Below are 23,155 nucleotides of genomic sequence, written 5' to 3'. Positions count from 1 at the left end.
ATCATTTTTGGGAAGTGCAACAAAGTTCCTCTTTACATTTCCCCCACCAAAGTGGCTTTTGGAAAGTTTGGAGCACCCCATGCTCCCTCCCCATGAAAGCTTTCCTCAGCAGGCACAAATGGCATTCTCTCATCCCCTGAGCCCCTTCCCTGGACTAGGCCTTATGTTCCTGTTTGCCTCAGTTGATGCCAGAAGCCCAGGTTTCCCACTTTCAAACCCCACAGCAAGACTTGAGCTCCTTCTCTTATGTTTAGTGGCTCTACTCCCATCCAGTGCCACGTTTTTGCAACAGGAATTTATTGAATCAATTTTTCTCTCCCTCTTGGGTCACCCCCACGAGCATACAAACATGCTGTTATTTTTCCTGTCTTAAAAACATGGACTTAATCACACCACGTTGTTTGTCTCCTGAGATTGTCTCCTTGTTTGACTCATGGCCAGACCTCTTCTCAAAGCTTTATACTGTCTGTAAAGGCAGGAGCAAACCAGGGTTCACCTGCCCCAACCTGACATGGAGTGACTGCCTTCCTTCTGCTTGCTGCCCCTTGCCTCAGTCCTGGAAGGGCTTTTTATTCTAAGGCATAATTGGAGGTCAGTGCTTCTTTGGATTCTCTGCCATCTCAGATTCATGTTCTCTGAGCAGGGAGGGAGCTGAGAATACTCCAAATAGTGTCTTTTCCTTTTTCCCTGGCCTCTTGGTCAAAGCTGGTGGGCTTAAAAAGTATCACACATAAATGAAGCTAGAGATACAAAAGACTTCCTGTCCCAGGGGTCGCTGTACCTCCTGGCAGAACCCCACACTTCCTGCTGTCACACATGCTACCGCATGGGAGAGAAAAACCACAGAGCTATAAATCTCCCTGCGGTCAGCCGTCATCCTTCTCTGTGCTCAATTCCCAACTGGGGCTAATGCCATAGTTCCCTACCGCAGAAAGTAAGGATACGCTATCCATGCAGGCTGGCCTATCTGGCCCTTCGATGAACAAAGGGCACCTAAATGTAAGACAAGGAACTCAAACATTTCCTTCCCCCTGGCTCCATGAGAGGGCAGGGAGGTTTACAGATCCAGGGGGCTCCCTAGGGCTTTGGTCAATTGTAAATACCTCTTTCCCCCGGCCAGAGACCTGCACCCTTTCTTTGTACTGAGCCAAGATGGTACTGTCTACATCAAAAATTCTAAGTCAATGGTGAGTGGGAAGCCAAGGAGCCCTAGGTCATTCTCAGTTGTTCTCAGGGCACAAAAAGAGACCTGTCATATCTTGGCACTGGTTTCTGTGGAATATCATTCTCTTTTCTTTTCTGAGCATGGACTGAGCTTTACCTGTTCATCTGACTTCCAGGCTTGGCTCTTTCCAAGATTCCTATTCCATTAAGGAAAATTCCTTTTTGTTTTTACAGTGTTTCAAAACAGGGGCACTGATAGCTTTAGGCCAATCCTGCCATGCCCCACCCCCCACTCCATCTCCAGCCTTTATAACAAGCAAAACCCACATATTTTCAGATGCTCCCAAGAGGAATTATACCATCCCTGGTTGAAAAACACTGTGACTTAGGGGGTGAATGCTTAAGAGTCTCCCATCTTTAAAAAATCCCTTGACCCCAGAGCTTTCCCCCTTTACAGTCAGATGTTTCTGGAGAGCTGGCTACACTTCCTCTCTCTCTTTATTTTTTAACTTCACATCCATTACCGATCCTTCCATCCCAACCTGAGTGCAAATTCATTCCTACAGTTGTTTAGCTATGTGACCTTGAGCACATTACTTAATCTCTCTGAACCTCAATTTTATCAGACATAAGATGGAGATAGTAATAGTTACCCCTCCCATAGTATAGTTTTAGGGATTAAATGGGTTACAGTAAAGCGCTTAGACAAGGGTCTCTTACATAGGAAGTGTAACTAGCCAAGCTAGTTAATTCTCTGAGAATTCTATTAGTGTTTTAATCATCATTGGGGGGTTTTATGGAAGACAATTTGTCACCTTCAGACACTGGCAATCCTCTCTCCTCCTCTCCAATGTGTATGATTTTCCTTCTTGGCCAGTTGTGTAGAACTTAAATAACAATGTTGGAAGATACTGGGGCAGTGGTGAGCATTTGTGATTTTCATCTGATTTTAATGTATGATATTGGCTCTTGAACTGAGATAGATAATAGTAAGAAAGCTTCCTTCTAGTTCTTTATTGCTAAGATTCTTTTAAAGCTTCAGCATATGTTAAATTTGTACTACATTCCTTTGCTGCATCAATTTCAATGATTGTATAATTCTGGCCCTTCAAACTGTGGGTGTGAATCCCATTACTAGACTCTCCAATCCTGACCCGTCCTTAAAATCATCCAATAAAGCGGACTTGAAGATGGGCACTAGTCCTGTAATACAAAGCGTTTCATCATTAGAATGGCTGATTTGTTTCCTTCCTGCTGTCCTTGTCATGACATGGGTTCTTGGCATAGCCTAAGAAACAAGAGAAATTGGTCCAGTAACTCCTTATTGAATTGCCTTTCTGCAGGCCTGGCGCAAGCGCTGGTTTGTCCTCCGGCGAGGCCGCATGAGCGGCAACCCCGATGTCTTGGAGTACTACAGGAACAAGCACTCCAGCAAGCCCATCCGGGTGATAGACCTCAGCGAGTGTGCAGTGTGGAAGCATGTGGGCCCCAGCTTTGTTCGGAAGGAATTTCAGAATAATTTCGTGTTCATTGTCAAGACTACTTCCCGTACATTCTACCTGGTGGCCAAAACTGAGCAAGAAATGCAGGTGTGGGTGCACAGCATCAGTCAGGTCTGCAACCTTGGCCACCTGGAGGATGGTGCAGGTAAGAGCGGAGTTGGGGCTCCCATGTGCTAAGGGGTATCCCAGGACTGGAGGGTTACTGCAGAAAAACAGTTCAAGATGCCAAGCCTGCCTCCTTGAGGGTGTTTTGGCAGGCTAATTTATATCAGAACTGTTCCTACCAAATACAATACTGGAAATTGCCCTCTTTTACCCAGTCCAAATGTGGGAAGGCAGAGTCCATGCGCACACTGAGCATTGCAGGTTACTTTAATGGCTTTAAAACCCCTTCATGTCTTTGCTCTCATTCAGCCACAGTGAAAGTCAAATGTGGATGAGGATGTCTTCCCATGATGCTGACACTCATGACCTTCTAGAAATATCAAATATTGCCATACTTCAAAATATTGTGGAACTCCAGCATTTCTGGTGCCTATTGGGTTGTTCATCACTAAATGGTAGAAAGAGAGAACTTGGCTACTTATCGTAGGCAAGAAAGATTTCCTGATACCTCCAAATGTCTCAAGTTCTCTGCAGAGGAAATTAGTTGTAAGTTTGCTCTGGGCCATTTCTGGGCAGTGGGAGCAATTGACCCATGAAGAGTACCCCAGAGTCTCTCTCTCTCTCTCTGCCACACGCACACACGCACACACACACACACACACACACACACACACACACAACTCATCCTATGTAATTTTCCAGGTATATTGTAACCTAGGGTTACAATTCACTTCCCTTCATGGATTTTGTTGTTGAGCCCCTGACATTATTGCAACATGTCCTATTCCTCAAAATATGAGATTTTGAATCTGGTTTCTTTTAGCCTCTTAGTCTAGTAGACAAAACTTTGCCCCTAAATCCTGTAATCTATAGTTGCTTCAACATTTTAAGAGTTACTGCATGGTTTCCACCATCTGCCACTGAAATATCCACACTCTAACGCTAGGTGGCAATGGAGAGTCAGAGTTGAATCTCCCTCCAGGACAGGCACAAGAGTGTGCTTCCTGAGAACACATTCCTTTCCGTTTCATGAACCAAGGAAGCATATTAAGTGAGGCTATTCAATAATATTGCTGAGCATTGGGAGCACTCAAATAAAAGGAAATGAAGTGATGGCAAGTTCTTTATCCTTGGTACAATGGACAAAACTTAATTGGAAAAGCAGCATTAAGTAGGTTCTGGCTAGAGTCTGACATTATGCAAATCAAGCAGAACCTCCCTGACCAACTAACTTCTCCAGCCTTGCTGCTGGCTCTTTACCACCCTGTTGTGCACCTTCAGCCCTAACTAGGTATATCGTCGTATACTGTGTTATATATCTCCTCTGTTTCTTTCCTTATCCAGGAGTTATCCTAAAACATACATATATAATATGTTTCCCAATAACCCAAGAGCACCAGGAATGAGTAAGGCACCAGGTCGAAACTGGAGAGCCTGCCCCGGCATGAAGTTGGAGGAAGCCAGAAAACTCACCTATGACCCTTTCCATTCTCTGTAGCCCCCCGCCTCAGTTTTTAGAACCACATAAGAGCAGGGTCCTCTTCATCTGAGAATTACACCCAAAGGGCTTTCTTGTGACTTTTCACAGAGTGTTTGGTTCTGTCTCCAGCAACCATATAGTAGTCAACACATTGTGTGTGTACCCTGGCCAGGAGCTCTGTTGAAATGCTTTTGTATATTAACTTGTCTCATCCCCACAGCAGTTCTATGGCCTATGTGTGATTATTATCTCCACTTTATAGAAAAGGAAACTTGGAGAAGGCAGGCCATGTAGTAATGGCTATGTAGTAGAGCCTGGACTTGAACCTAGGCAGTTCTGGGTCATCCTGACTCAGGAATCCTGGACTATTAACTTGGTTCAAAAGGGAAATAAAAGCAGGCTTTTCAATGGCTGTTTCTGATCTGGAGTTCTCATTGATTCCTGATTCAAATTCATCTTAAGGACCATGTTCTCAGGTGATGGGGAGAATGTTATGCTCCTTGAGAAAAAGAAATGGACTTTTCCAGCCACCACAGCACCGTGTTTCTTTCCTTCCCTTTACTTATAACAGTGATGAACAGGATTCTTTATTTATGTGTTATTTGTCTGTCTTCTCTGCTAGAATCTAAACTTCAATAAGGGCAGGATCTTTGTCTTGGCTGTATTGAGGGTTAGTGGCATTCTGGGCACATGGTAGATGTAATAGGTATTCTATATAGACATATACCTATATAATAAACATGTATAGGTATACATACATATATGCACAAGTACCTATATAACTATATGCATGTACTTGTTATGCATATATATATATATATATATATATATATATATATATATATGTTTGTTTGTTGAGTGAAAAAACAATGAGGCAAGGCTGCTGCTGAGGGCCATAAAGAAGCTGTGCGTAGATTAACTGCAGATTTTTAGGCCAAGAATGCTGGGTTTTTTACTCTTAATTGATTCAACACTTTGCTCTTGAAACATTGGCCTTCTTTCCCAGACATTGTTTATAGCTTGGGGAAATGGTCTTCTCCATCAGTACAAACACCAGCTGTGATTTGCATCTTCTGTTTGGCTTCTTTGATGCTGTTGGAGAAATTTTGAGTGCGTGTTATAGCCATTCTTAAACATTAACCTGGGAAATGATTTCTCCAGCAGATTCCATGGAGAGCCTCTCTTACACGCCCTCCTCCCTGCAGCCATCCTCTGCCAGCTCCCTTCTTACCGCCCATGCTGCCAGCTCCTCTTTGCCAAGAGATGACCCAAACACTAATGCCGTAGCCACTGAGGAAACCAGAAGTGAGTCAGAGCTTCTCTTCCTTCCAGATTATCTGGTTTTGTCCAACTGCGAGACTGGAAGACTGCACCATACCAGGTATGCTTATGCCCAGGACTCTGTCTGTGCTGGGCCTGCTAGCATGCTCTCTAGAGTCACACTGCCTCCTCTTGCAGTCCGTAGCTGAGATGTGTTCAGTGTGCTTCACCAAATTAGTCCATTTAGTGGTAGCATTTTCTAGTGGGTGTGTCTGCTGTCACCTCTCTTCCTGCCAATGTCAAGGCAGGAACAGATTGCTATGAACCACTGTGAAAGATGAAGCATGTAGTATACTAAACAGAATGAGTCATGCTTTTCAGCATTGTGGTTTTCACTTCTAGCCTTGCATTTTCATGTGTATCTGATGCTTAGAGGATGAAAAAATCAACAAAACATTTTTCTTTTGCCACACCAAGGGGTTGGTGTAACTGAGCGTTGTAGAGGGAATGTGGCTATGCAAGTAGCAAGCAAGGTGGTACTGGGGAGTTGGGAATGAGGCCAGCGTTGGTTTTGTGGTGGGTGGATGGCTGCATTTTAGTCCAACTTACATGCTTTTCTTCCCCAGTCTACCCACCAGATGTGATAGCTGGTCAAACTCAGACCGTTCATTGGAACAGGCTTCATTTGATGATGTTTTTGTTGACTGCCTGCAGCCGCTCCCCTCCAGTCATTTGGTCCACCCCTCATGCCATGGCAGTGGAGCTCAGGAGGTGCCATCCTCGAGGCCTCAGGCTGCCCTGATCTGGAGTAGAGAAATCAATGGGCCACCCAGGGACCACTTGTCTTCTTCACCATTGCTGGAAAGTTCCTTAAGTTCCACCATTCAGGTAGATAAAAATCAAGGTTCCTTACCCTGTGGAGCAAAAGAACTAGACATTATGTCCAACACTCCACCTCCCCGCCCCCCTAAGCCAAGCCATCTGTCTGAACGGCGCCAAGAGGAGTGGAGTACACACAGTGGTAGCAAGAAGCCAGAATGCACTCTGGTTCCAAGAAGAGTCTCCCTCTCTGGTTTAGACAACATGAGAACCTGGAAAGGTAAGTGTTGGGTCCTAAGATTCAGGCGCCAAGAAAACCCTGGCTCCTCTTCACTCTTTGTGCCCATGTGAGGTCGTGCCAATGGACCAAAACGATGGGGCTGGGTTAGAATTACCTTGATGTGTGCAGCTTGGTAAAAAGCCACATCAGTAGTGTGTACTTGTGTACATATGTGCTTGTCCCTTGCTCTGGCTGGCCTGATCTTCTAATGGGGCTGGATCCTTGGTGGAAGCATATACCCTGAAAGCAGCACTCTTCTGTTCCTGGATCCCCCCAACCCCTCCTTTGAGCCTGACCACCAGGAGAGACATTTAGGTCCCCATAGATGCTGCAATAGGTTGGAACCCTGGTCCCTTGTGATGGGCTTGCCCATGCAAGTCCTTGCCCATGTGGTAAGCTTCCCACCTGAGTCTGAGCTCCTAGTGTTTTTTGGAGTCACTCAGGGACCCAGTTGGTACAAAAGTTGATGTCTTTTGTCTTAACTCAGTCCCATTCCCTTCTTTGCCTCTCTCTCACATACATAGAGAGTCCTGAGACCACAGACCATCGCCGCCTTCTATTTTTTAGCAATCCCATCAACCTCATTCATCATCCCACTAGACTTGTTCTTTCCAAATTCTAAGTGGCTGTACAAAGGGCCCTCCCACAGCCCTCTTTTGCCCTTTTCTATAAGGCCATTTATCCTCACGAGGTTATCTTGCAATTCTGCTTGCAGTTCCATCTTCCTCCACCTGTTTCTTTCCACCTGGGCCTCTCTGGCCTTCAGAAGCTGTTTGGTGAAAGCCAATTCAAGCCCATTCATTGTGGTTTTTCAGTAACCTCTTCTTTACTGCTTTGCTGGGCCACCTCATCTTTCTGCCATGAGCCAACCAACCTTAGCATTTTGCTCTTCTTTCTTACATCAGTCTGTATCTCTCAGATACACAGACAGACACAAAAACTAGTTGTCTATCTCTGTGTCTTTCTCCTTTTTTCTTTCTTCTCTCTCTTTCTTTCTCTCTCCATTGAAATATAATCACCCACACATCACTACTTATTTAGGCCATGTTTTCAAGGAATTATGGAAAGTGGAAGGAGTGCAAATTTATTTTCAAATTGTACGAATCTCTCATTCTGACTGAGAATTAAGTCACTAGTAAAAACCTTCCCTAATGTCCCTAATGATGTTACCATTATGTATGTTGCTTCCTTTTGACAGTCCTTATGAAATAGATGTATACTGATTACACAAATGATCTGGATATGCTAACGTGTGAACAGTTGACAAAAAGGGAAAAATGAAAGTGGTTAAGCAGATTTTAGGAAGTGAAATGAATAAAACCAGTAGAATAATAACATATGAAAATGAATTAAAAGTCTTAAATTGAAGAACAAAAACTTGAAATAATTTGAAATTTCAACACAAACATAAAACAATTAGGTTGTGTTCTTTTACATGAAGGCAAACAAAGATTAAAACTAAGTAAAATAGAGGTTTTGACCATGAAACAAAGACCAAACAACAGTGGTGCCTAGAAGCAAAATGGCTCTGATAAAGCTGAGGGAATGCATAAAGTTTATTGTTCTGCCTTTCCCACTGAGATTTGCCTGGAATCTGTGTTGGTACGTGGTGGCAGAGTGAGGCCAAGGTTCGTTTTTGTCCATCTGGATCTCCATCCGATGACCCTGCAAGGCCGTCCTGTCCCCATGGCTCTCCAGCGCCCCCTCTGCCATAGATGAAGTGCCCATGTATGTGAGGGTCTGAGTTTCCTTTCTGCTTTCTATCCCTTGGAGCCTACTTGTCCAGCTTGCACCAGTACCACACTCTCTTAATTACTGTACCATTCTATCTTAATATCCAGTAGGACAAGTCCTCCTGCCTTTGAGAATATAATGGCTATTCTAGGGTCAATTTTACAGTCAGCTGGTCAGGTTCTAGACACACATATATAAATATATTGGGGATTTGAGGAGGATTGCATCCGATCTGTAGATCGGTTTGTGAAGATTTGACATCTTTACAATGTTGAATTTTCCAATCCATGAATAGGAAATATGCTTCCATTTCTATAGGTCTTATTTTTGTATTTTAAAATATTTAATTGACAAATAAAGATTGCACATGTTCAAGGTGTGAATGCAGATGCATCAGAACATGATGATTTGATATGCATATGCATTATGTACTGATTATTACAATCAAACTAATTAACACATCCATGGCCACCCATGCTGTACATTGGATCCCCCAGACTTGTTCACTTATCACTGAAAGTTTGTACCTTTTGACCAACATATTCTATTTACCTGCATTCCCCAGTCCCTGACAACCACCATTTTACTATTGCCATGAGTTTGACTTTTTTAGATTCCACATATAAGTGAAATCGTGCAGTATTTTTTTTTCTGTGCCCAGCTCATTTCACTGAACATAATCTCATCCTGGTTTACCCATGTTGTCACAAATGACAGGATACCATTCCTTTTTAAGGCTGAGTAATATTCCATTCTGAATATATACCACATTTTTTATATCCATTATATCCTTTATCCATTCATCCAGTGATGGACACAAATTGACTACATGTTGTATTAGTCCATTCTCAGTATGAGAATGGACTAAAGAACTATTTGAGGCTGGGTGCGGTGGCTCAGACTGTAATCCCAGCACTTTGGGAGGCGGGGGCGGGCAGATCACAAGGTTAGAGGTTCAAGACCAGCCTGGCCAATATGGTGGAACCCTGTCTCTACTAAAAATACAAAAATTACCCAGTGTGGTGGCGGGTGCCTGTGGTCCCAGCTACTCGGGAGGCTGAGGCAGGAGAATCGCTTGAACCTGGGAGGCAGAGTTTGCAGTGAGCCGAGATCACACCACTGCACTCCAATCTGGGCGACAGAGCAAGACTTCGTCTCAAAAAAAAAAAAAAAAACTGCCTGAGACTGGGTAATTTGGGTAATTTATAAAGCAAAGAGATTTAATTGACTCACTCACAGTTCCACAGGCTGTACAGGAAGCATGGCTAGGGAGGCCTCAGGAAACTTACAATCATGGAAGAAAACAAAGAGGAAGGAAGCATGTCTTACATGGCTGGAGCAGGAGGAAGAGAGTGAAGGGGGAGGTGCTACACACTTTTAAACAACCAGATCTTGTGAGAGCTCTATCACAAGACAGCACTAGGGGGATGGTGCTAAACCATTAGAAACCACCCCCATGATCCAATCACCTCCCACCAGGCCCTACTTCCAACATTGGGAATTACAATTCAACATGAGATTTGTGGGGGACACAGGGCCAAACCATATCACATGTTGTGGCTATTGTGAATAGTGCTGCAACAAACACAGGAGGGCAAGTATCTCTTTGACATACTGATTTCATTTCTTTTGGATATGTATCCAGAAGAGAGATTGCTGGATCATAAGGTAGTTATATTTTTAGTTTCTGAGGAACCTCCATACTGTTTTCCATAATGGCTATACCAATTTACATTCCCACCAACAGTGTACAAGGGTTCTCTTCTCTACATGCTCTCCAACACTTGTATTTCTTGTCTTTTTTGATATTAGCCATCCTCACAGGTGTGGGCCGATACCTTGTGTGGTTCTGATTTGCATTTCCATGATGGTTAGTGACGTCGAGCATTTTTTCATATACCTGTTGGCCATTTGAGAAATGTCTATTCGGATCTTTGCCCATTTTAAAATTGGGTCATTTAGTTTTTTTGCTACTCAGTTATGTGAGTTCCTTATATATTTTTACTGTTAACCCCTTTTATATGATTTGCAAATATTTTCTCTCATTCTCTAGGTTGCCTTTTCATTTTGTTGATTGTTTCCTTTGCTGAGCAGACACTTGTTAGTTTGATGTAGCTCCGCTTGTTTATTTTTGCTATTTTTGCCTGTGCATTTGGAATCATATCCAAAATATCATTGTCAATCAATACCAATGTCAATGAGCTTTCCCCCTATATTTTCTTCTAGGGGCTAAATGGTTTTAGATTTTAGATTGAAGTCTATAATCCATTTCAAGTTAATTTTTTGTATATGGTATAAGAAAAGGGCCCAACTTCATTCTTTTGCATGTGGATATCCAGTTTTCCCAACACAATTTATTGAAGAGACTCTCCTTTCTCCATTGTGTATTCTTTGCACTCTTGTCAAAGCATAGTTGACCATGTACATGTGGGTGTATTTCTGGCCTCTCTATTCTGTTCTTTTGGTTTATGTATCTGTTTTTATGCCAGTACAACATAGATTTTATTTAATTCGTGTATATAATGTTTTATAGTTTTTATTGTAGAAATTTTACATATCTCTTATTAATACATTTCCGTGTATTTGCTATTTTTTATGTTATTGTCAACTGTTTTTTGCTGTTGTATGAAAACTTAAATTGAGTTTTGGATTTTGATTTTATATCCAGCTTTTTAAAACTATGGATTATTTTGTCTTTTCTTTGCATATAATTATATTGCCTGCAAATAATAATAGCTTTGTTTTTTCTTTAACAACCCTTGTATTTTTCATTACTTTTTCTTATGTCACTGCATGGGATAAGAAGCCCAGGACGTTACTGAATAGTCATGGTGACAATACGGATCCTTGTATCATTCCCGATCTCAGATAGAAAGCTTCTAATATTTCACCGTTACAATGTGGTTTGCTGTGGAATATTGTAGATATCATTCATTAGATTAAAGTCATTCACATATTTTCTACTTTGCTAACTGTTATTTTCTAAAGTCATGAATAGATGTATTTCTTTTATTTTTAATTGACAAATAATTGTATACATTTATGGGATACAGTATGATGTTTTGATATGCATCTATATCATGGAATGATTAAAATCAAGCTAATTAACAAACATTACCTAATATAATTATCATTTTTTGTGGTTGAAGCACTTTATAATCATATTATTTTTATCATGTTAATGTCAAGAAATTCACTGGATAATTTTTTTAGTGCTAAACTAACCTTGGCATTTCTGGAATAAACCCAACTTTATCATGATACCTATCCTTTTTATAAATTACTAGATTTGTTTTGCTCATATTTTGTTTAGAACTTCAAAAAAAATCTGTGTTCATGAGGGAGATTGTCCTGTAACTTTCTTTTATCATGACGTCTTTGGTTTTGGTAAAAATGTTATGCTGACGTCATAAAATATGGATTTATTTCTGGGTTCTCTATTCTGTTCCATTGGTCTATGTGTCTGTTTTCATACCAATATCATCATGCTGTTTGGGTTATTGTAATTTTGTATATTTTGAATTGACGTAGTTTGATGCCTCCAGCTTTGTTCTTTCTAAATTTTTTTTTTTCCGGAAACAAGGTCTCATTCTGTCACCCAGGCTTCAGTGCAGTGGTGTGATCATAGATCACTACAGCCTCAAACTTCTGGGCTTAAATAATCCTCCCACCTCAGTCCCCCAAGCTGCTGGGACTACAGGCTCACGCCACCACACTTGACTAATTTGAAAAAAAAATTTTTTTTTTAGAGGCAGGGTCTTGCTATGTTGCCCAGGCTGATCTCAACCTCCTGACCTCAAGCGATCCTCCCATCTCAGCTTCCCAAAGTACTGGGATTACAGGCATAAGCCACTATGTCCTGCCCAGATTTGTTCTTTTTTCTCAGTATTGCTTTGGATGTTCAAGGTCTTTTGTGGTTCCATATACATTTTAAGATTGTTTTTTCTATTTCTGTGAAGAACATAATTGATATACTGATATTTTGATAGAGAGTGCATTAAATCTGTAGATAACTTTGGATAGCATGTTCATTTTAACAATATTAATTCTTCTGATCCATGAGCATTTTTTTTTTTTGAGATGGAGTCTTGCACTGTCGCCCAGGCTGGAGTGCAGTGGTGTGATCTTGGCTCACTGCAACCTCTGCCTTCCAGGTTCAAGCGATTCTCCTGCCTCAGCCTCCCGAGTAGCTGGGATTACACGCATGCCCCACCACGCCCAGCTAATTTTTGTATTATTAGTAGAGATGGGGTTTCACCATATTGATCAGGCTGGTCTCGAACTCCCAACCTAAGGTGATCTGCCTGCCTCGGCCTCCCAAAGTGCCAGGATTACAGGTGCGAGCCACCGTGCCCGGCCAGATCCAGAAGAATATTAATTCTTCTTTCCATTTGTTTGTGTCCTCTTCAATTCTTTTTATCAGTGTTTTGTAGTTTAGTTTTCATTGTACAGGTCTTTCACCTCTTTCATTAAATTTATCCCTGGGAAATTTTTTGTAGCTATTGTAAATGGGATTGCTTTCTTCCTTTCTTTTTCAGCTAGCTCATTGTTTGATGTATAGAAATGCTACAGATTTTTGTATGTTGATTTTGTATCCTGCAAACTTACTAAATGCATTTATCAGTTCTAAGAGTTTTTTGGTAGCATCTTTAAATTTTCCTGTATTTAATATTATGTCATGTGCAAATAGAGAGAATTTGTCTTCCTCTTTTCCAATTTGGATATCTTTATTTCTTTCTTTTGCCTGATTGCTCTGGCCAGGACTTCCAGTAATATGTTGAATAAAAGTGGCGAAAGTGGGCATTCTTTTCTTGTTCTAGTTCTTGGAGGAAAGGCTTTCAGCATTTCCCCATTCTCTATGATGTTGTCTGTGGGTTTGTCATATATAGCCTTTATTATTTTGAGGTATGTTCCTTATATGCCTAGTTTGTTGATAGTTTTTTTAATCATGAAGGGATGTTGAATTTTATCAAATGCTTTTTATGCATCTATTGAGATGATCATATGGTTTTTATCCTTGATTCTGTTGATGTGATGTGTCTCATTCTTGCATCTCTGAGATTAATCCCACTTGATCATGGTGTATTATCTTTATGATGTATTGTTTGACTCAGGTTGCTAGTATTTTTTAATTTTTTAATTTTTTAAACTTTTATTTTAGGTTTCGGGTACATGTGCAGGTTTGTTACATAGGGAAATGCGTGTCACTGGGTTTGTTGTACAGATTATTTCATAACCTAGGTACTAAACCTGGTGTTTTGTTGAAGATTTTGCATCTATGTTCATCAGAGATACTGGCCTGTAGTTTTCTTTTTTGTCTTGTGTCCTTGTCTGGTTTTGGTATCAGGGTGATGCTGGTCTCGTAGAATGAGTTAGGGAGAATTCTCTCCTCTTCATTTTGTAGGGGATAGTTTGAGAAGCATTGGTGTCACCTCTTCTTCAAATGTTTGGTAGAATTCAGCAGTAAAGCCATCAAGTTTCTGGGCTTTACTTTGTTGGGAGACCTTTTTTTATTATTGATTCAATCTCATTACTCATTATTGGTTTGTTCAGGTTTTCTAGTTCTTTCTGATTCAATCTTGGTAGGTTTTACGTGTCCAGGAATTTATCCTTTTCCTCTGGGTTTTCAAATTTGTTAATGTATAATTGTTCAAAACAATCTCTAATAACTGTTTGTATTTCTTTGGTAACTATTGTAATGCCTCCTTTTTCAGTTCAAATTTTATTTATCTGAGCATTCTTCGCTTTTTCTTACTCTAGTTACTGACTAAGTGACTAAACCACTTAGTCTAGTGGTTTATTGATTTTGTTTATCTTTTTGAAGAACGAACTTTTTCTGTAGTTCTGATGTGATCTTTATTATTTATTTCCTTATACTATTTTTCAGTTTGGTTTGCTCTTGCTTTTATAGTTTCTTATTTCTTTTTAATTTTTGTGGGTACATGGTAGGTGTATATATTTACGGGGTACATGAGATGTTTTGATACAGGCATACAATGTGAAATAATCACATCATGCATTTGTTCTTCATGTTACAAACAATCCAATTACACTCTTTTTGTTATTTAAAAATGTACAATTAAGTTATTATTGACTATAGTCACCCTGTTGTGTGGTCAAATATTAGGTCTTATTCTGTCTAATGAATTTGTGTATCTATTAACCATCCCCACTTCCCCCACAGCCCCCCACCCTGGCTACCTTTCCCAGCCTCTGGCAACCATTCTTCCACTCTTTATGCCCATAAGTTCAATTGTTTTGATTTTTAGATTCCACAAATAAGTGAGGACATGTGACATTTGTCTTTCTGTACCTGGCTTCTTTCACTTAACCTCCTTAATGACCTCCAGTTCAATCCGTGTTGTTGCAAATGATGGGATCTCATTCTTTTTTATGGCTGAAGAGTACTCTATCGTATATATGTACCACATTTTCTTTATCTATTTATCTGTCGATGGGCACTTTGGTTGCTTCCAAATCTTGGCTACTGCGAACACTGCTGCAGCAAACATAGGAGTGCAGGTATCTCTTTGATACACTGATTTCCTTCCTTTGGGGTATATACCCAGCAGTGGGATTGCTGGATCTATGGTAGCTTGATTTTTAGTTTTCTGAGGAACCTCCAAACTTCTCCATAGTGGTTGTACTAATTTACATTCCTGCCAACAGTGTACAAAGGTTCCCTTTTCTCCACATCCTCACAAGCATTTGTTATTGCCTGTCTTTTGGATATAAGCCATATTAACTGGGGTGAGATGATAATCTCATTGCAGTTTTTAAATATATTTTTTATTTTAACTTTTGTTTTAAGTTCAGGGGTACATGTGCAGGTTTATTAAATAGGTAAACTTGTGTCATAGGGGTTTGTTGACTATTTCATCACCCAGGTATTAAGCCTTGTATCCATTGGTTATTTTTTCTGATCCTTTCCCTCCTACCATCCTCTGCCCTCCAATAGGCCCCAGTGTCTATTGCTCCCCTCTATGTGTCCATGTGTTTTCATCATGTAGCTCTGACTTTTATAAGTGAGAGCATGTGGTATTGGGTTTTCTGTTATTGCGTTAGTTTGCTAAGGACAGTGGCCTCCAGCTCTGTATATGTTCCTGCAAAGGACATGATCTCATTATTTTTTATGGCTGCATAGTATTCCATGGTGTATATGGACCACATTTTCTTTATCCAGTCTGTCATCGATGGGCATTTAGGTTGATTCCATGTCTTTGCTATTGTGAATAGTGCTGAAATGAACATATGCGTGCATATGTCTTTATGTTATAATGATTTATATTCCTTTGAGTATATATCCAGTGATGGGACTGCTGGGTTGAGTGGTATTTCTGTTTTTAGGTCTTTGAGGAATCACCACACTGTTTTCCACAATGGTTGAACTAATTTACATTCCCAAAAACAGTTTATAAGCATTCCCTTTTCTCTGCAACCTCACCAGCATCTGTTATTTTTTGACTTTTTAATAATAACCATTCTGACTGGTGTGGGATGGCATGTTATTGTGGTTTTGATTTACATTTCTTTAGTGATCAATGATGTTGAGCTTTTTTGTATCCTTGTTGGCTGCATGTATGTCTCTTTTGAGACAGTTTTGATTTGCATTTCTCTGATGATCAGTAACATTGAGCACCTTTTCATATGCCTGTTTGTCATATGTTTGTCTTCTTTTGAGAAATGTGTATTCAAATCTTTGTTCCATCTTTTAATCAGATTATTAGACTTTTTTCCTATAGAGTTGTTTGAGCTTCTTAAATATTCTGTTTATTAATCCCTTGTCAGATGGGTAGTTTGCAAATATTTTCTCCCATTCTGTGGGTTGTCTCTTCACTCTGTTGATTGTATTCTTTGCTGGGCAGAAGTTTTTCAAGTTCATGTGATCCCATTTGTCCATTTTTGCTTTGGTTGTCTGTACTTTTGGTGTACTGCTGAAGAATTTTTTTGTCCAGGCAAATGTCTTCGAGATTTTCCCTAATGTTTTCTTGTAGTAGTTTTATAGTTTGATGCCTTAGCGTTTTTTCCCTAATGTTTTCTTGTAGTAGTTTTATAGTTCGATGTCTTAGATTTAAGTGTTTAATCCATTTAGATTTGATTTTTGTATATGGTGAGAGATAGGGGTCTTAGTTTAATTATTCTGTGTATGGATATCCAGTTTTCCCAACACCATTTATTTATGTGCCTATCTTTTTCCCAGTGTATGTTCTTGGCACCTTTGTCAAAAATGAGTTTGCTGTAGGTGTGTGGATTTGTTTCTGAGTTCTCTATTCTGTTCCATTGGTCTATGTGTCTGTTTTTATGCCAGTACCATGCTGTTTGGTTACTATAGCTCTGTAGTATAATTTGAAGTCAGGTAATGTGATTCTTCCAGTTTTGTTCTTTTTGCTTAGGATAGCTTTGGCTATTCTGGGTCTCTTATGGTTCCATACAAATTTTAGGATTTTTTTTCTATTTCTGTGAAGACTTTAATAGGTATTTTGGTAGGGATTGCATTGAATCTGTAGATTGCTTTGGGTAGTATGGACATTTTAATAATGTTGATTCTTCCAGTACATGAACATGGAATATTTTTCTATTTTTTGGTGTACTCTTCAATTTCCCTCAATATTGTCTCATAGTTTTCATTATAGAGGTCTTTCACTTCTTTGGTTAAGTTAATTCCTAGGTATTTAAGTTTTTGTGTGGCTATTGTATATGGGATTACTTTTTAATTTCTTTTACAGATTGTTCACTGTTGGCATATAGAAATGCTACTGATTTTTCTATGTTGATTTTGTGGCCTGCAACTTTACTGAATTTGTGTATTAGTTCTAATAGTTTTCTTGTGTAGTGTTTAGGTTTTTCCCAATATAAGGCGGAGCCTCACTCCATAGCTACCACCACCCCAGGCCATGGGGAGTACTGTCTGCCCATGTTCCCTTAAGGCCCAAGGGCATTTCAGGAAGCTTGCAATGAATGCTGTCATATAAGAGAAAAAGTGCCTTCCTTTACTCTGATCCCATCTGCATTCTATCTGTCACGAATCTCTTAAATTATCTGGCACATGGATTATACCTATGTCTTTGATTCAGAGTTTTCTGAATAGTTTTCTAGGCAGTGTTCTATGTCCTTTCCAGAAGTCCTATGAAATAGGTTCTATTATTGGCTTCACTTTACAAATAGGAAACTGAGACATAGAGAGGGTAAGTAACTTGTCTAGTGCCATACAGCTAATACATGGTGGTGTAGGGATTTATAACTAGACAGTCTGACTTCAGAGTAGTTTTTAACCAGTACTTGTACATCTTTAAACATATGTAAGCATAGATATATACATATATACATACACATATATGTATATATAATATATATGCTTAATTCCATCAGTCTCTGTCACATCTTTTCTGAGCTGGGAGTTGTCCTTGCACTTTAAGATGTTGTCGAATTTTAAGTTTATTTCTTAGAGGCCTCCTGACTTTTCACACCTCCAAGCTCTTGAGGGCTGAGGGCTGAGGGCCACTTTGCTCTGGCCACCACATGCTGGGAGCACTTGCTGAACTTCTCTGCACCACTCAACACTGTTGGCCATTCTTTCCTTCCTGAGGCTTTCATGGCACCATACCCCCAAGTTTCCTCATTAATCTATGGTTGCTCTTTCTCAAGATACTTCACGGACTTATCTCTTAGTTCTTTGAGTCTTAGGATTCTCTAGAGTTTTGTACTTTTCTCAACACTTGCAACCTAGATAGTTTCATCTACTCTTATGGTCTAAATTATTCTAAATTTTATTATCACACTGTTTCTTGCATCCATCTGATGAGTTTCTAATCCTGGATAACTCCAAATGTCCTTTCTCTCCATGCGTCTACCTGAGTAGCTTTTCTGGTCACAGACCTCAATTGGGCCCTTAATGCTGCTCCACAAGGCAATCATTTCTCTGTTCACCCTGTTCTCCTGCTCATTACAAGGAATATTTCAAACCTCTCTCCTCTCCTCAAACCTCCAGTTCTGCCTCCAGTTCAGAAGATTTATGTAATAAATGCAACAAACATTTGTTAATTACTTGCTATATCTCCTCCTATTTCACAGAGAGAACTCAAACCATTGGCTAGAAACTTCTTCAAAATCTGGTCTGATTTTTCATCTGTTGGGGAAATGTGTTCTGACTGCCCAGCTAGACTCTAATAGCAACTGTTGTGTTATGCTTCTCTGCCTCTCTGGACTCTAGTTCAGTTGATATTGTTCTGCATTTCTCACCACCTTGGCTTATTTCTTGCAGCTGATGTAGAAGGCCAATCCTTAAGACACCGAGACAAGCGGCTTAGTTTGAATTTGGTAAGTTCAACATTCAGGTTCTTTTAAGCATCAATTTTACCAAAAACAGCTTGATCTATGTATATTCCCTTGAAATCTTTAAGATTCAGCACTCTGAGTCTCTGAGGAATCTTCCAGTCTCCCCTGAAGACTTGAACTTGCTTGGGAACTACAGGACTTGGTGTTCTATAAGGGCCTTATTGATTCTAATGGTTCAGACACTTGCTCAACTTGGTATAGCTACTTAAGGCATCACTTTATGCTTAAAGCATTTGCATAAACTCATAACCCTCTGTCTTCCAGTGTCAGATCTTGGAGAGTTATCGCCTATACTAAAACGATAAGTCCAGAGGCAGAACTTGAGCTAGAGGCTTGTCTGACTTTGCTGAGGAAGTTCAGAGTTATACTTGGATAATTTGGAACTGAAACCATATGTACAGCTTTGGCCGCCTTCTGATAGCAGTTTCCATGACTGGTCTGTGGTTCCCAATCTGTATCTATTCTTTTGCAGCCATGCAGGTTCTCCCCGATGTACCCCACAGCTTCAGCCAGTATCGAAGACAGCTATGTGCCCATGAGCCCCCAGGCTGGTGCCTCTGGTCTTGGACCCCACTGCAGCCCTGATGACTACATTCCAATGAACTCAGGAAGCATCTCAAGCCCGTTGCCTGAGCTGCCTGCAAACCTGGAACCTCCCCCAGTGAATAGAGATCTCAAGCCTCAGAGGAAATGTAAGCACTTGACCAGGCCTGCTGTACAGGGGTAGGGGAGCAAGGTTCCGGCGGTCGCATAGAAAAGGTTTCTGTAAAGGAAGACCTAGAGAAACCACCCCAGAGGGCCGGAAAGTATAAGGTCAGGAAAGAAGTGGCTGGGTTGGAATAGGAAGGGCTGGGGCACCTTGCTGCCCCAGATTGTCATGATAATAGGAGTCGGGAGACTTACAGGCACTGTGGCCTTGCAAATACAGCTGACAAAGCCAAGTTCATTCCAGAGGGCTCGTCTTTGGCTATTTCCCTAACAAAGGCCCAGGAATAAGTGATGGTGGATTAGAATGGAATCCCACCTGGCATCTCCTCATTAGACAGCACTTGAATGTAATCATAGTGCCAGCCTCTGTAAGGCAGTCAGGAATAGCCTTTGACACCAATTCCTGAAGGTCAGACCCAGTCACATGCAGTTTATCACTCATCGTTCTGTGCATGCCCGTCAGCAGAGGTATTCAGGGATAGAAGAGGATTTTGGCAATGAGCAGGCTGACTCCTCTGTGCGCGGGGTGCCTTGCAGCTTCTGTCTTACTCCCAGGCAGCTTCTCTGGTTTGCTAAGCAGCACAGACAGACAGAGACATAGATAGGAAAAGAGGGAAAGAGGAAGAGCAGGTCAGAGTGACTTTTTAACTTCATTCTTGCTCATCCTCCCCTTCCCAGTTGGCTGTGTGATTACAAGGAAGCATTGGTAGAATGACTGATCTCTCGTGCATTCCAACTTCTCTTTGCCCTTTAGAAAGCAAAAAAAAGTCACTTCAGGTGGCTGTGCCCAAAGCTGCCAACTAAGACCCCTACTCATGCCTGGTCTACTCCAGGCATATTCCCTTAAATTTCAGTCAAAATACATTTATACATTTACAATGCATGCGCTGCATATGTATTGCTGTGGTGGGCACTGGGTGGGATACAAAGATGAGGAAGCAAGGAGGGTTCTTCAGTCTGAGGGGGAGGAAGATATGTAAAATCCACCTGGACCATGAAATAGAATTATGAAATCAGTGCTAAATAGGAGAACAGACCCTGTCTTATGAGGTTCAGAGGAAATAGCCATTAATTCTGGTCAGAAACAATTAAACAACAACAGAACTTTCTGTGATGTTGGAGATAATGGCTATTGAACCCTTGAAATTTGGCTAGTGTGACTGAGGAACTACATTTTAAATTGTATTTAATTTTAATAAATGTACATATATGTCTAAATGGGCACGTGTGGCTAGTTGTCACGACAATGGACAGTGCAGCTCTGCAGGACCTTGTGATAGGCAACAGAAGATGTCTGACAGACTCAGGGTTGGAGACTTAATGAGTGGATGCAAAGGTGGATACCTGGGCCAGGACTAACTCAAGAAGATGGGCCACTGAGGTGGAATAAGGGTTGGGGCAGATACCAAGTGCTTTTCTAGGTGCCGAGACTACTGCAGTGAACAAACCAGATATACCCCTATTCTCCTGGAGCACAGTTTAGGTCCAGATAAATCATAGATGAGTGTATTATCACAAACTGGGGCTGTGCTGTGAAGGGTAAGTACAAGAACTTGAGACCCCAGGCTGTGGGGCCTGATCTTGTCTGGAGGCAAAGAGATGGGACAGAATGTTCTAGGCAGAAGGATCATCAGGTGGACAATGGATTGTAGGTGGGGAAGACTAGGACCTGGGTGATCATCTCTGCCTGTGATAAGAAAGGTAACATTTCCACTTCAGACACATCGGGTGTGAGGTAATAGATGTTGCAATTCCACAAGGTCAGAGACTTTCATCTGCTTTATTCATCCTGTGCCTTCGACACCTAGAAGCACGCGTGATATACAGAGACTTCTTAATAATGCCTTGCCACGTTGTTACCTCCAGCAGGTAATGTGACCATTTGCTCAGTATTTGTCTTTACTCCCAGTGAGGCAGGGAAGAGGAGGACAGTGAAATTCACCCTCATCATCAGTGCTGCCTGTTAGTAAATGTGGATTTGGTGTGCTGGGAAAGTGAAATGTCATAGTTTTACAGTCTTTAGATTCTGGCCTTGACCTCCTGGATGTTGCACACTGTCTTGTAGCACGGCCACCTCCTCTGGACCTGAGAAACCTCTCCATCATCCGGGAACATGCATCTCTTACCAGGACCCGCACTGTGCCTTGGTAAGACTGATTGCTCAAAAGAGCCTCATCCAGCACAGACACCCCGGTGTGTGTTAGGCCTCTGATTAAATGTAGTTGAAGCCCACCTGATCTAGCTTAAGCCAAAGGAGGGGTGAGGTTTATTATCGAGAGCAAGAGCTGTTTTATGGATCACAAAGGAAGGAATATGTCTGGGTCTCCCAGGATCCTGGAATCAGGAACTAGTGTGCTGTTGGGAACCCAAGGAATCTACTCACTTCTGCTTCACTTTTCACATCTGTGCATTCCTTTGTCTTTGCAGTATTCTTTTCTATTGCACAATCCTCATGGTCAAAGATAGCTGTACCATACCCCCTGAACTTGTTTGCATGCTACAACTCCAGTACCAACAGATGGGCTCTTTTTCAGTGCCAATTCAGATTTCCTGGGGAGAGAGAATTGTGTTCCCCAGTCTCAGTGGAACTGGCTATGGCCCAAGCCCAACTTTGTGAATGGGGTAGGACAAGGGAGTTCCCAGGTTCACGGGCTGGGTAGACAGACTTCAAAATGTAATTGCACCCTTTCATCTCACCTTTTAGAAGTTGCATTTTTAGTCCTGAGCTTGGCTCAGGAGTTTCTCGGTTCACTCTAAATGACACAAAACACAATTGCATTGTAAAGCAGAATTCTGCAATGAGCTGTATTTCCAGCCAAGACTGTGACTCAGCTCATGCTTCTGACTCAGGAGAAGGATGGGAGTTGATTGGCAGTCTTGTGTCCTATCAGAGGAATGGCCATACTTCCTCACTTTTCCTTACATTGAATAGAAACAAGAAAGCCCCAAAGGAGTATTTTTTTTTTTTTTTTTTTTTTTTTGCTAAATGATATGATGCCCTCGTCCGTTTAGAAAGCTCATGAGCTGTGTCACATAGAGGGCCTGAGAAAAAGCAGCCTTTGTGAATTGGGAGCCATTTGCCCCAAAGTGGAGCAGAAACTGTTGGGCATTTTCTGCCTCTTCAGGAATTGCTTTGGCCGGAAGGAAGTTGTGTCTGGAAGAGGAGGGCTGAAACCCCATGAGGGCCATGTTAGTTCCTGGCCAGCTTTCAGAGCAGCTGTAAGACATTGCTTTGACCTCATCTATATTTTTATTCTTAGCAGTCGAACCAGCTTTCTCTCTCCAGAAAGAAATGGTATTAATTCTGCAAGATTTTTTGCTAATCCTGTTTCCAGAGAAGACGAAGAAAGCTACATCGAAATGGTAATCTTATATTTTTCACACTCTTCTTATCCTTCACCCCAATCTGTAGTCTTATGAGCTCATTGTAAAGGAAACACATCCTTCAGTAAGCCCTGTGCAATTTTAAAACAACCACTTGATCGTAAAACCAGGCCACAAGCTTTTCTAGACTTGGAACAAATCCATTTGAAGTTGGCTTTCTTTCCTGCAACATTCAACTCCTCATACCATTTTGAGATTGCAGTATTTCAAGATAGCTCAGGGCTGAGGCTTGCTTAATTTGAAAATGGAAATGCCAGCAATTCTTTTCACCAAGGCTGTGATGTCCTGTTTGACCCCAATAGGTTTGTAGTTCTCTGGATGTCCAGAGTTCAAATTGTAAAAACTCAACATATTACATGGTCCCTTCCACCAGAACACCTGGTG

The 23,155-nt window shown here is 41.1% G+C and overlaps 1 protein-coding gene across 13 annotated transcripts in view; it reads left to right on the top strand.

Annotated features, from left to right (window-relative positions):
* GAB3 (GRB2 associated binding protein 3) overlaps positions 1 to 23,155 on the top strand; it is an 82,408-nt gene that overhangs the window by 32,596 nt on the left and 26,657 nt on the right. For 8 of the 13 annotated variants that reach the window (XM_016947595.4, XM_063804688.1, XM_063804693.1 and 5 more), the window contains exons 2-8: positions 2,508 to 2,811; positions 5,413 to 5,632; positions 6,138 to 6,610; positions 18,606 to 18,661; positions 19,152 to 19,371; positions 21,453 to 21,534; positions 22,648 to 22,750. In XM_016947595.4, coding sequence (XP_016803084.1) covers positions 2,508 to 2,811; positions 5,413 to 5,632; positions 6,138 to 6,610; positions 18,606 to 18,661; positions 19,152 to 19,371; positions 21,453 to 21,534; positions 22,648 to 22,750 — 1,458 coding nt within the window. The remainder of the gene's footprint in view (positions 1 to 2,507; positions 2,812 to 5,412; positions 5,633 to 6,137; positions 6,611 to 18,605; positions 18,662 to 19,151; positions 19,372 to 21,452; positions 21,535 to 22,647; positions 22,751 to 23,155) is intronic. The other 5 variants (XM_063804691.1, XM_063804686.1, XM_063804690.1 and 2 more) reach the window with 2 other exon arrangements.

The sequence above is a fragment of the Pan troglodytes genome, chromosome X, assembly GCF_028858775.2.
Source record: "Pan troglodytes isolate AG18354 chromosome X, NHGRI_mPanTro3-v2.0_pri, whole genome shotgun sequence".
NCBI lineage: Eukaryota > Metazoa > Chordata > Mammalia > Primates > Hominidae > Pan > Pan troglodytes.
Note: the sequence above shows the minus strand (reverse complement) of the source record. Positions and strands in the feature narration are given on the sequence as shown.